The sequence below is a fragment of the Chiroxiphia lanceolata genome, chromosome 3 (genome assembly GCF_009829145.1).
Source record: "Chiroxiphia lanceolata isolate bChiLan1 chromosome 3, bChiLan1.pri, whole genome shotgun sequence".
Lineage (NCBI taxonomy): Eukaryota > Metazoa > Chordata > Aves > Passeriformes > Pipridae > Chiroxiphia > Chiroxiphia lanceolata.
In genome coordinates, this window is record NC_045639.1 from 15,208,540 (window position 1) to 15,222,498 (window position 13,959).

Here is a 13,959-nt window from a genome sequence, read left to right on the forward strand (position 1 = left end):
CCACCTATTTTATTAAGTGATTTCTGTGAATGAAAAAAGAGCACAGCTAATTTCAACCATTTTTTTTCCCTTGCTCTCAGGGCCCCCCGCTGAGCACCAACACGACAAATATAAAAAACCCAGAAGCTTCGCACGCTGTCTGAAAGTGCCAGCCCAAGACAAATAACTTATTGTTGTATTACCAAAAGGTAACGCAAACGCGAGCGTGCACATTGGCCAAGGAATACACACAACTCCAGAGGGGGAAAAGTGGTTAACAACCAGCCAGGAAACCGAAGAGAGCCGGCACTCGCAGCACGGCTAATCCCAGCCCAGGCAGGGTTACCAAGGCGCACGGCACCACAACAAGGTACCTTCGCCAGCCAGCCAGCCGCCCGCCGTCCCTCCCTCCCTCCCTCATCATATACAGCCCCAGCGGAGCCGGCCGCGGGCGCTGGGGCCCCTCTGCTCCCCCTGTCCCGGCGGTACCCGGGCTACGCCGGGCCGACTGTGAGCCCGCTCGCCACAGCTCCGCCGGGCCTGAGCACCGCCATTGCCGCACCACACGCGCCGCCCCGGCCCTTTATATCCCGCACCGCCGCCCCACCCCGCGCCGCACCGCCCGCCCGCACCGCCCCACCCCGCGCTGCATAGTACGGCAGCGCCGATTGGCCGCGCCGCCGCCGGCCGTTTGTGTTGGGCGCGGCGATTGGCGGAGCGCGGCCGCCCAACGGCCGCCCGCTCGCGAGCGCGTCCCTGGCGGTGTCAATGGCTCCTCCTGCCACGGAGCAGCGACGGGCCTGAGCCGGGCAGGACCGCGGGATCGCCGGGGGGCCGGGACGGGGGGGGCGCGGCGCCATCGTCCCCCACAGCAGCGCTGGGAGAGCCGGCGGCTCCTCTGCCTTCGAGCGAGCCGGCAGCGGCGGCGGGACCCGCGCCCGGAGATCCCCCCCCCGCCCTTCCCTGCTGCCCGCGCCTGCGAGGCGGCCGCCCCGGGGCTCCCTCCGAGCGCCCCCGTCCCCGCCGAGGCACCGGTTGCCGGAGGATTCCCCCCCTCCCCTCCCGCCGCCCACACGAGCCGGCAAATGAACTCGGTCCGAGCCGCCAACAGGAGACCCAGGCGAGTGTCCAGGCCGCGCCCGGTGCAGCAGCAGCAGCAGGAGAGGAACAACGCCGCCGCCGCCGCCGGGGATCGGGGTAAGCCGGGCTCGGGGCCCGCCCTGCGCGGGGACCGGCAGGAAAAGCCCAGGCTGCTTCACCCTTGGCTCCCGCTCAGGCCGCGCTTTGTTTGGCTCGGGCTCTGCCCCGGCTCGGGGGGAGGCGGGGGCTCGGCCCCTTCCCCGGCCGGCGAGGGGGGAGCCGATCGCCCGCGGCCCCTCGGGACAGGACACCCCCCCGAGCCCCCGCCCCGTCCCCGGGGACCGCGGGCGGGCGAGCCGCCCTCTCCCCTCGGCAGCGCCGGTGCCTCCCTGCGGGGAGCGGCGGGCCGGGCCCCCGCGGGGCTCGGGGGAGAGCGCCCGGGGGGCTGCGGGGCGGGGGGGGGGCGGCGGTGCCGGGGCGACTCGCGGCGGCACCTTCCCCGAAATGGTGTCCGGGGGCGGCGGCCCCGGCTCTGGCCGCGGCTCCGCGGGGCCGGGCCCGCCGCGCCGCGCCTGCTGCGCAGTTCGGGCTCCGGCTCCGGCGGCCGGGGGGGGCCGCGGCCCATCGGCCATTGATCCCCCCCGGCCACGCCGCCCCCGCGGCCCCGCAGCGGAGCGGGGGCTCGGGCCGCCCGCGGCTCTCAGCCCGGCCTGGGCCTAGCGTGAAAATGTTGACAATTCGGAGCTAATGGGGGAAAGCACCATTGTGTGAGGGCATGAGGAGGCGGCGAGGGGGGATTCGCCCCTAATGGAGCCTGGAGCGGGGCGCGGGGGGGCTCGGGGGTGGCGGCCCCGCGGCCCTGGCGCTGTCGCCCCAGCGGTGGCTCTGGGGGTGCCGCTGTGCGTGTGCTCCGAATGTGCAGGGCTGGTGGTGGCTGGGCTTTTTTTTTTTTTTTTTTTCCTGAAGGCGAGATGGGGGTGGGATTGGAGGAGACATTTTGCATGTCTTATCTGGTGGATTGGATTTTAATTTTTTATGCATTACCTGCCACAACTCCGGCGTGATAAAGGAGACTGATCCATGGTGCTGTTTTAGGTGTATAAATGCCTTTTTAAAATTAAGAAAAAAAAGGGCTTCATTGTCAGCTGAATGTCTTTTGTTTGAGTATCTAGGGTATCACATCGAGAGCAAGGTATTTTAACTACGGAGATGTGTCGCGATAAATATTTTAGTGCGTTTTATGCAGTCATAACATTTTAAGCAAATGAAGTAAAGAAAATTTAATCTGAGGAAGTATTTTTAATTCTCCATTCCTCCCCCTCTCCCCTCCCTCCCCTTCCTTCCCCCGCCCCCCCCCCCCCCCGCACACATTGGTCAGAGCAAAGAATGTTACCCAGACCAGATTGCTGTGTATATAACCAGAGGATGTGATGTCTTATGCCCAATTATGGGTCTTGTGTAAACCTTCCAAAATCTTCAGTAATTATATAATTAAAATGACTTCTCTGGTATACTGACATTAAAAAGAAAACAACATGGAAAAAAAAAGCAAAACAAAACAAACAAACAAAAAAAACCCCTAAACTTCTTCCTCTCAATGACATACACTGAGGATTTTCATCATCAATGTTCCATATGCAGAATATAGGTTTTTTTTTTTCAACCTCATGGTTTACTTTTTCTTTTAAACAGATGAAAATACAACTTCTAAAAGGCATCTGGAAAGATGTGCTTATGGATTAAATACTGTGATTATTCAGTTTTATATTGGACTGCCACTGTTCATATGTTAGTAATTTGCTAAAGATACAGGCAGAAACTTTCTCTATTAAAATGTGAGGTTGCAATGTATTTGTATTACTCTGATGTTTTCTGGCACTCTGGATTCACCTAATTTATTTTTTTTTTTACATTGTTCAGTGCTATTTACCACTCAGTGGTGATGAAATTAGAACACAATCAGGTTCCACACTTTATGGAAATTACCTTTCCACATAGATCACTGCTAGCTTTTTCCTTTCATTTTTGAAGGTCAGTTGCACTTGGTCTCACTTGCCCAAAAATGTATCAACAGCATTAGGGTTTTTTGTCATCAGTGTTCCACCTACATTTGGGGCGTCTCTAGTACAGTTTCTATTTCTATCTCAGAACTTGCAAGGTCTGATCCTCTGTATCTGGAAGGTAATTTCAATTTCACCTGTGACTTTGCTTGCTTCATGCAGGGCTGTTACAGTAAAGGACGATGAATAATGCTGCTAAATTAAAAGCCAATATACTGGGGTTAGATTATACCACGCAAGTCAGTGGTGACTTTCTTCACCTTTTTTCCCAGTCAATGTAGGTCATCCTCAAAAAGGCTGTACAGAGGAATCAGTGTAAGTTATTAGGAAAGGGTTTCTTTTGAACTGAGATGTAAATTTGTTTAAAAAACCTGCTACTAGATAATGTGAGTGCAGCTGTGATTAAATGAAAATTATTCTTTGTTATTTTTAATTTCTTTCCCCCTTCATATTACAGCATAGTACTTAAAAGGACAGGTATCATGAAACAGAGTTGATAATACAGCACATAGTTAATCTTGGGAACTTCTTGTTTCATATCATTAGATTGCTTAGTAAAACATGTACTAGGTCTTGAGCTTTATTTATTATTTAATGCTGTGTAAGTAGACAGTGTTTTACAACTGAGTAACAGCTGTTACATGTTCACCACTGGGTAAAAATCAAGTTATGACTCCTGTTGTTAATAAATAGATCACTGGGAAAAAATGCTGTTATAAAAATCCTCCATCAAAGGTTCCTTGTAAGGGTTTAAAAATTGTGCAAAGCTGTGTTTTACACTGAAGTGATTCTCATATATGTAGTAGGAATAAATCTGTGAATGCATAATCACGCCGTCTATATTATACATCGATAAACAATGACTGTACCCATGTTCTGAATGGTGCAGAAGGGAGATCATAAATGATCGCAGATAAAAAACATTTTCTCCCCCAGACTGACTGTGTTGTACAGCCAAGATAAGATGTCATCAGGATATACTTCCCAAGATGTTTTGCCTTATGTTCTGCTGTTCACACCTCCCTCCATCTAAATTAGCCACTCTGGCTACACTCTGCTACTTCTGTTTTACCTTCTCTCTCCTGATCTCTCCCCAGTCACCAGAGGAGTTGCCAGTGGTTTATTCAGTGGTTTTGCAATTCTGCATGAAGGATACAGAATAGATGTGTCCTTCCATTTTCTTTAGGACAAAGGTCTATCCAAAAGGAGATCTGGATTGGGTGATGTCTGTGTTTAAATATTCCTGTATTTCCTTATAGTGCTTTTTTTTTTATTTCCTCAAGCATATAGGTTTGGCCACAGTTTTAGGAAGAAGACAAGGTTAGGCACTTATTTAAAAAAAAAAGATCTTGTCCAGAATGCAGCTAAAATTGTCAACCTCAGGGCTATCATATGAGTATTTTTTTCCTGTTTCTGTTCTTTTCAAAATAACAACTCCATTAGTGCATATGTGCCTCTCTGTAGCACCAGCATGGCACTGTACATGGTACTGATGAGATTCTGAACTTCATGTCCAGAATTAAGTGCTTTTAGGATTGGATCCTGTGTGCTATTAAGTCCCAAACGTGTAGCACCAGGGCAGCTGCCTCTGCCACAGCCCTGCGCGTTTCTTTTACGTGGTAGCGGAGTCCATGTGACAGACGCTGAGCTGGCTCCAGACCTGCCTGCGCCAAACGCTGACTTTTTTTTCCCAGGTTGATTTTTGGCACAAGTGCTGGTGCAAGGGAAGGGATAACACTGAATGCCTGTGGGTGTGGTGGGACTGTGGCAGCTCGGATTTAGATTGTGTTAACCTGGGTCAATACTCTTGGAGCTGAGGCAAATTTAATATGTGCAGCCTGTAAACCTACCTTGCAAGTTTGCTTCCCCTCCTCCCCCCACCCATTTTCCAGGGAAAACAAGATACGTACACCCATACAGTCTGTCTGTCACTCTGCAGCTGCTGAACTTGTTAGCTCATTTCAACCAAAGTTGACAAAGGGGTGTGAAGTTAAGTTTTGTGGAAATTATTGGCTGGGCAGAGGACGAAGACAATGAGGGAAAGACATTTATAACTCACCCTCTCTACCCATGCCAAGAAGCAGCAACCAGCTGGCCTGTCAGCACACAAGGTAATTGAATTAGTCATTTGTCTGCATAGGGGACATGAGGGCTTGACGTACCGGGAGAAAGAGTAGGTTAGGCTGCGTAAGACACAAACATGTAGAAACTAAGCTCCAGTAGAGTTCTTGCTCACGACGATTGAATTTTGTAATGTCGAGATAAACATCTCAGGAAAGGTAAGAGTCTTTATTTGGCTCTGTTTCAAGTGCATGCCTGCAAGCATGTGCATGATTATATATGATTTTTTTAAAAAAATTTTTTTTAGTATGTGCACCAAAGGGCTTATTTAGTGTGTTCAGGGCAGTAACAGTAACTGAATTAAATTATTCTTATTCTGAAGCAAATGTGCGGACTTGCATCGAAGTACTTAAATGCGTTTCAGTTTTTGTGAGGTCATCCCTTATGGCAAGAAGTCAAGTTGGGCATCGGTTGCTCCAGGTGAAAGGAAATCTAGTCCAGTCTTTTCTGTATTTCTTGAAAGAGAGTCTTAGGCTGCAAAAAGATACATTTACATATGGAAGTGTAATTCTTGTTTCTTCAATGAGAAGTTTCCAAAGCCTGCCTTACACATAAAAGTTTAGAATCTATAAACTTGGTTGTTCAAGTGCAACTTCTGTTTTCCAAAGCCTGATTTTGTATCATGAGTACAAAGGAGTATCTGTGTACTTGTGTTGTCCTTCATGTAAGGCAAGTGTCTAAATCTATTCTAAAGTTTTTTATCTGATTTGGAGAGATCAAAATCAAGTGTATTTCTTCTTGGTATACACAGTAGTGTTCACTGCCTGTAGTTTTGGTATATTTTGGTCATTCATAAGACTATTAACATCAGTTATATTTTCCCAGAAATACCAAATCTTTTTTAATTTACTTTCAATGTTACAAAAACTTGGAGCCCAGTGGTTTAAGAGGTAATGTGTCTCCTACATTGGTCTATTTGATATCTTTGTGCTTTGGGGGTTATGCTCTGTGCCCTGCTCCTACTGTGGTGCTTCATGGGAGAATCACAGTTATGGAGTAGACCAGAGCTGGCCAATGTATCTCATGCTTTTACTGCAGGTGTGCAGTAAGCATAGAAAACATTATATGCACTGAATATGAAGGATTTAATGTATATGCATAGCATTGGAGCACTGTGAATGCTTTGTCAGCCCAGCAGCTGGCTGGGAATGTCAGGCTTGCAGCTTGCTTTCCATGGGCAGTTCCCTCTCCAGCATGGTAAGTCTGGTGTGCTGTGCAAGTGCTGAATGTGCAGTGCCTGTGCAGAGCCATCGCTGTTTGTTGTTTGCACGTGTTTGTTCGGCACATTAAGCACACTTAACTCTGCACACACACAGGGGGGTATCTTTCAGAGGCCAGGTGGGAGCCAGAGGGAGTTGCCACTGCCGTGGGGACAACTCATTTAGCCCACACTCTTGTCTGGGTCCCTGATGTAAGGGGAAGGAGGATGCACCAGGTGTGTGCATCACCTGTGGCAGCACTTAAACATCCTCTTATAGGCTGTTTGGTTTGCTAGGGAGAGGAGGTAGCATGCTTCTCCAAGATTTCTAAGTTGTGCTAATAGTGATTAAATATGTTTAGCCTTACATATTACAACAGGTGGACTAGGAAAAGCAAACCAGATCTGTGCAAAATGTGGACAGTAAAAGCGGAGGCGAGCTGACTGAATTAACAGGAATTGAGAAAATGAGAGGTTTGTTCAGTTGACTTTGTTATTACCTAGTCATTTTATGTTTTCAAATTGTTAAGTATTTCTGTTTGTTTCTTACTTATGTGCTGTTTCTCTGTTCAGCACTTGGATAGGAGGGGAAGCAAACTTGGTGAATTTTGTTATTGCTCATGGTACTAAGCTGTAGTATATGAATATAACCTAGAGCTTTAGTCTGAGTCCTTCAGTTCTTAATGAAACTTGGGGTGGAAGGGGAGGGAAAGAAAGCAAATTAAAACATACAATGAAATTACAGAACATCAAACCTCTGCTTTTATAATATATTGCTACTTTTAAATTTTTGTAAAAGAGAAAAGCAAGATCTGGATGTAGGTTCCTAAGTAAAGAAGACACTCTAGAGGAATCTCCTATCATTTAAATTGTATTTCCTGTTACAAAGTTTAGTGAATTCTTCTTGAGGTGATTAAAGTCTCTGAATCTGGAATTCTTCTTAAAAGATAACTTGTATAGTGGTCATTGTGGTTCTTCTCAATAGCAGAGTTTTGCTGGTTTTACTGGTGTCTGTTCTAAAACCGTGGTTCACCCATGTGTAGAAGCTGGGAGGACACAGACAAGGAACAAACACTTGAAAAATGTCGAGTTTTTGCAGCAGGCTTTTGGGGACTATTTTTATGCTATCCTCTGAGATACTCCTTTAGTTGCATTTTTACAAGATAACTAATTTTAGAACCTGTTCGTTAGAGGAAGGGGTTGTCCCATTACTCCCGCTTCTAGCTCCGTGCTATTATCCTCTGCCTTGCCTTTGCACTCTTAGTTCCCTGAACCATGTCACCACGGAAACTAGACCTCCAAAACACCCTGAGTAGTTATTTGCTGTTTTAGCTGTGTGAGCTGTCTAACTGCAGAGTTCAGTGGGTGTGTATGCAGTTGGGAGTGGGGTGAAGGCAGTGGGACTGCCCCTTGTCCTCACAGCTCACCCTTAGATCCCCTTGGCAGTCATGTGGGACTGGAGCCTTCCACGGCACCTGTGATGGTCCTGTCCATTTGAGAGGAGCTGTTGAAATGCTGCTGGGGCTCTGTGCTAAGGTACCTGCTATGGTACATACAATGAAACCTACTGTTTGTTGTAACAGAAACCTGCAGTTTCCATTCCGTTGCCAGGTTTGTCAAGTCCCTCTGATGTGAGAGTTCAGGCGCTGCTTTGTTCTAGGAGCTCAAGCTGCTGCATAGTTGTGCTCTGCCTAGAAACCTTGTCACTGAGGCTCCTCGGTTTGTTTCTGTTCTCAGCTGTACCTTGATTCTATGTAGGTTATTCCACAGGGGTGTATAGAGATGGCATGCCAATACATACCAGATCCATATTGATATTCCAATATCAAAATAACGGGGGTGTTTATGTTCTTGTGCAACTTTTTCTGTGTTCCAAAGAACTGATTCAGCTGTAGAGCTCTACCATGGGAGTGCCAGCCTGATGTTGGTAGAGCGTATAAAGCTTATCCTTAGTTCTTGTGTGCTGCTTGACTGCATTGAGCTCGGTGGGTACAAAGCATAGAGAAATAAGCACTCCTGGGGAGGGAAGTTAAAAAAAGAGAGGAAAGCACTGATTTGGAAGGAAAAACTTGATTTTTGTCCTACTGTGAATTGCTGTTACATGGCAAAAAGGCCAAATCAACAGCTGTACTTGGAATTCCTACACTTGTTTTAAATAACCACTGTCCATACCAACAGAAGAGCTGAATTTGCAGTCTCATGGTCGTCATGCTGTGTTCATGCTTTTATACCAAAGGGCTGGTTAGCATGAATAGGTCATGTTACAGTAACTATTTCCTTTTGGTAATCCCAGTTTGTAGTATTTGGAAACAGCCTTTTTACCTTAAGGGCTCTCATTTGTGGGTTCTTTTCTGTTGCTTGTTTTCAGCTTATATCTCCAGAAGCAAAGGCTCAAGGGTTTAGTGTCTTGCCTTCTGAATAGAGGAGAGTTGTAGCTCCATAGCCGGTCTGAATTTCAAGCTATCTTTGTATTTGGACAGGTTATTGTAGGATGACAGGTTACCATATGTCAGCTGATCTGTGGTATCTGATTCACAGTAATTGTTCATGTGTATGCTCTTAGCCTGTGGCAAATGGAAGGTAATTTGAGTTAGCTTGACCCTCTTTCATTATGCTCTTGCAAGGCACTCCCTTCTCCATGTGGATTGTTAGACCTGCTGGAGAGCCGTGGCTAAAACAATAATGCAGTTTCTGTCCCCCAGCTAGTTTGGGTGTATCTGTACAACAGTAAGATGAGGACTTCGCCAGTTTCTTGTGCCGTTGCTGTTTTGAGACCATACCTTCCGAAGGAATGAATCCTGCAAAGATGCTACCCTGAAAATCAGTCAGATGTTACAATTGCCAGGTGCGTTTTTCTTTGGCAGACCTTACAAAAGCTTTATTAATGGATTTTAAAGAACCACAAATAAGTTGTTTATTTCACAGTATCTTGGTATACTTCTTTCTTGTTTTTAAAGAATTAGGTTTTACTTCGAGTTCTTTCAAAAGATGCTTGGTAATTGAAATAATTCTAACACTGCAGGAATGATTTTTGATGTTCTCATTCAAAGCCCGCTGAAATCCTGGCTGACTGAAAGATTCCCATTGACCACAAATGGCACTTGAATTTGATCTGAAGTGACAGGAAAGGTAAAACAATTGATTTTCTTTTTAGTGCTTAGTTCTTTTCTGAAATTTGATTTTGCAATAGAAAATCCAGTCCAGTCTGGTTCATCAATAATTGTTAAAAATCTAAAATATTGCTTAAATGTTTATGGGAAAATATTTTTCAGTAGTTGGATGTCACCACCCTGTCTTTCTACCTTACTGAATTCCTAAGGCTCCCAAAGAGAAACTCAGAACTGCCTCTTGCATCTACATTTCCCTTCTTCCACAGATGCTGATCCTATGTGCATACAACAAAGATTCCTCCCCATTTTTCATTCTTATTTGGTCAGAGTTTTTTCTAGGAGGTAATATGTAAAATTTACAGTTCCTAAGCTTCTTGTACTTGAAAAAGTGAGAGGAAATGTGTGACTTCTTTTTAAAATTGGAATTCAGTCATCTTGAGACATAGGTCTTGGTGGAGACTTGCTACAGTCATCTGAAAAATAAAGAGTTGGGAGGTTTTTCAACATACCTTTGGAGAAAATGTTATGCTGCTGAAGCATAGGAAAACTTCAGATTTTAATCGTTGTTTCTAAGAGCTGTGAACAAAATGGAATCCTTTTTTTTGCTAAACCAGCCTTTCCTGACTATTGGGAAAGCAAGAGGCCAGAAAGATGACCCAAATACTGTTGGGTCATCAGTTCAAATTGTGTAGTAGCTGTTCAAATTAATGTTTATTTCCTTCAGTTGTTGCTGTCTTGAAGGAGGAAGGACTGCAACTTTTAGATGGTTGTTATATTAGTCGTTGGCAAGATGTGACACTTCACCCTTCTCTGAAGGTGGTAAGATCTGTGACCATTTTGTTTGGCAGAAAGGTTCTCATATTCTTCCATGGTCACTGGAGATCAGTTATACAAAAGAAACAAGGGTTTACTCTGAAGTTTCATTTGCCTGTTTTGACCTTTGTTGGCTGCAACTGCCCTCATCAAGACCATGGATAAGGACAGGAGATAGCTGACCTCCATCTCTTACTACCTTGGAAGACCAAAGGTCCACGGGCTTTGCAGTATATGAAAATGAGTCGTGGATTTTTTATCACGGAAGAATTGTTTTCATAGAATCATAGTATGGTTTGGGTTAGAAGGGGCCTTAAAAATCATCTAGTTCCAACCCCCATTTTATTCAGATTCATTTGGAGCTTCCTCTCTGGCTGCATTTTTAACTCTGTAAAGCTCTGTAGTAATTGAGCCTCTAAGATATGTGCCTCAGATCGCTGTTGAGAGAACCTCCTTTAACACAAGAGTTGTTTGGCCAGCTGAGCATCAGTGGGAGGAGAGAGGATTAATGCTTTGGGCTACTGTTGCTGTCTGCATGATTAGAAGAAGAATGGGTGTGATTGTGATAACGAGTGATATCTGAGTGACTTCAATTGGCCTTTGATAACAAGTTTAGACCCTTTTCAATATCTTGCCAAATTTCTCAGCAGCAGCTGCTCATTCAGCAGCTTGTGATCAATAATCTGCTGATACACTTGACAGTATCAGTATGGATGCTTGCCATTGTCAAATTTTACCCTAATTTAAAAGGTTTAAGAACTGAAAAAGGCATACCTGAGTAGGTTCAGTGGGTGTCTAATGAAGCTCTGTTCTGAAAATCAAGTTGTCCTGATATGTGTCGATGTGATGCTGGATTTCCCATTTTGTCTAAGTACTGTTTGAACATCTGAACTTGTTAACTTTAAAAATCTTAACAGGAAATAATGTTTACTGACAGCTCCATCTCCTCTAAACCTGTTTTTTAAATGCCAGAGGAGAAGAAGAAGACATGAAATTATTCTGATTTTTCAATTACAGACAACATAACTTTATATGTAATTTTTAAGGAAAATATATTGGTCATGCTAATGTTGAAATCTATAAATTTGTAAAAATGTGGGGAAAAGAAAAAGAAGAATGGAAAATTAATTTAAAACAAATATATATTTGAAAATTTCAGTATTGATATCTAAGATGTGTTTTCATATTCACTTCATTAATTTTTCAGCCTATGTTTTGGATAACTTTTTGAGAAACTAAAGATTTGAGTGTGTCCTCTGCTCTGGGTTGCTCTTTTGGATATTAATACAATGAAAGTTAAAAGTGGGCAGTGTTTGGAAAAAGCATGATTTTTAACTCCTCTGTTTCAGAGGCCTATCAAGCAATACCTACCATCCATTGATGCTGTAAGAGTGGATTCATTACCATGTCTTGGGTAAATCCCAGCAGACTGACTTTCAGCTGACTGTATTTCAGTTGTCTCAATGACCAATATCTCAAAGAGTACTATGAGCTGCCAGTGTATTTTTTTTGTGCTTATATATGATTTAGAAATGTTGTACAATTGTTTGGAATCAAGAACATTAGCTGAAATCATAGAGAGTTGGGCACAGTGATTTTTTCAGACTAAATATACTTGGTTGCCATCCCAGTGTTTCTTTCCCAGCAGCAAGGTTGGCCTTCCAGCCAACCTTCCAGCATTCCTCTGGGCTACCACTGTTAGCAGACAGGTAGTCTGTTGAAGTAGTGCTGTAATGGCTGTGAAAGACAGAAATATTCGACTCTTTCTGTCACTTGCATGGTGGAAATAATTACCACTTTCACAATGAGCAAGTTTTAAATAGTATCTTTATGATGTTTTGATGCAGATGTAGTCACTAAAATTATGTGTATATACTGAGCATTAAACATTCACAATGATTTCTTTCTTGTTATTTGTGTGTAGGGTCCTGTTGGCAGGAAGGTTATATTTTTCAGTAATATAAATCTAAATGCTTTGTGTTCACTGTGGTGGCTGGGGGCACTACTCGAGCCTGGTTAAGATTTCTTTGGTAAGATTTCTGGGACATATTTTGTCTTTTCCCAAATTTATTACTACTACAGAAGCAGCCAAATATATTACAGAAAATGAATTTTAATTCCTCTAGCTTTTGAAATCAATATATGGTTTGAGAAAGGGGCAAAGGGAGATAGATCAGAAAATGTATGTTTGAGAACTTGGTATCCACAAGTCCTGCTTGTGTTGGTTTTGTAGCTCAGTTAAAAAAAAAAATCAACCTGCTCCTTTTTTATTAAAACAGCTAAGTGACATGTTTCTTCCCAAGGCATGTATCTTCCTTCCATCAGGTACCTTTCACATATACGGAGACAATTCTTAAGTAGCCCTTACTGCAAACCTGGCTGGCAAAAATCCCCCCACCTAGATAAAATTTCTGTTAGTGAGAGTCTCTATAGAAGACTTAATGATCTTAGGTGTTTAAATTAAATAAGAAATTTCTTTTATTTTTTTTTTCCTTTTAAGAGTAGACTTATATATTTACATATTTAACTTTTAGAATAAGAGGAATAATTCAGTGGTTCTTTGTTTCCTCTTTCAGTATTTCTGGTAACAGCAAGTGGATGGAGTGAGGCTAATGAGCAGTTTCTAGTCCAGAAGGTTCCTGACTTACTGATCTTTTCACAGAAGTCCTTATTCTTGTGTATGCTAAGAGTTTACTTGGGAAAGAGCTGTTCAAGCATTCCATGATGTAAAAAGAATACTGATCAGAGCACTCAACTTTAATCTTCCCCTTCTGCCTGAAGGTCTTGCCTTTGGGTTGCAGTGAACATGAGGAAATGGCTGTTATCCCAGCTCTTCTTCCAGTAATGGTAGCGATGGCCTGGAGTAATTTCAGGTACTGGTAAAGGATCCCCTTTGTTTTACTGATTTCAGTATTTGTATTGCAGAAGTCCTGTGTCTTGTGGGTTTCCAGTCATGTCTGTAGCTGTCCTCATTGCCCACCTGGGATGTACTGAAGTGCCACTGTTCTGACTTCAGCAGTGGGAAACGAAAGTGTGAAGAAATGAAATATCTTGCCCAAAGTGACCAGGGAAGTCTATAGGCGTAGTTTCATTGTTGGTTTAAGCAGTGTCATTGCAAATGGCTACCAAAAGGGATTTTCTCAGCAGGGATTTGCTTCTTCCTTCCTTTGTTTTAATGATGGTGTACCTGTACAATCACTGCCTGTTGTGTGAGGAGCTGGTGGAAAAAGGTCTGTACTCTCCTTTCTGGCAGTATTGTACTCTATATTTGGTTTATCTTTATCATGGAACCATATCTGTGACAAAGCACAGGATTGAGCATGATGCCCATGAATTCCTGTGGTTGGTAGTCTAGTTTTGGACTATACAGTCTCTCTTGGTACAATACCTGTTTTCTTTCTGGACTTATGTTAGTGTTCAGTTTGTCCCAGGCTAAAAACTGGATGGTTGTACTGGGAGTTGTTGCCCTTGGTTGTCATTTGTCCTATGCTCCCAGCTGATCCTTGTTCAAGACAGGGATCACTAAATGCCTCAGATCATGGTTGTGGTAGTGCTTTAATCTTTTAGGGCAGCATATTAAGGTAAATGGGAATTGCAG

General features: G+C 44.1%; 1 protein-coding gene across 3 annotated transcripts in view; it reads left to right on the top strand.

The window, feature by feature from the left end:
* Positions 1 to 761: 761 nt before the first annotated feature.
* Positions 762 to 13,959, top strand: part of FBXO11 (F-box protein 11) — a 72,225-nt gene continuing 59,027 nt past the window's right edge. For 2 of the 3 annotated variants that reach the window (XM_032681852.1, XM_032681853.1), the window contains exon 1: positions 762 to 1,176. In XM_032681852.1, the coding sequence (XP_032537743.1) occupies positions 1,065 to 1,176 (112 nt within the window). In that variant the 5' untranslated portion in view covers positions 762 to 1,064. Of the gene's footprint in view, positions 1,177 to 9,548; positions 9,568 to 13,959 lie in introns of those variants that run through there. The other variant, XM_032681854.1, reaches the window with a different exon arrangement.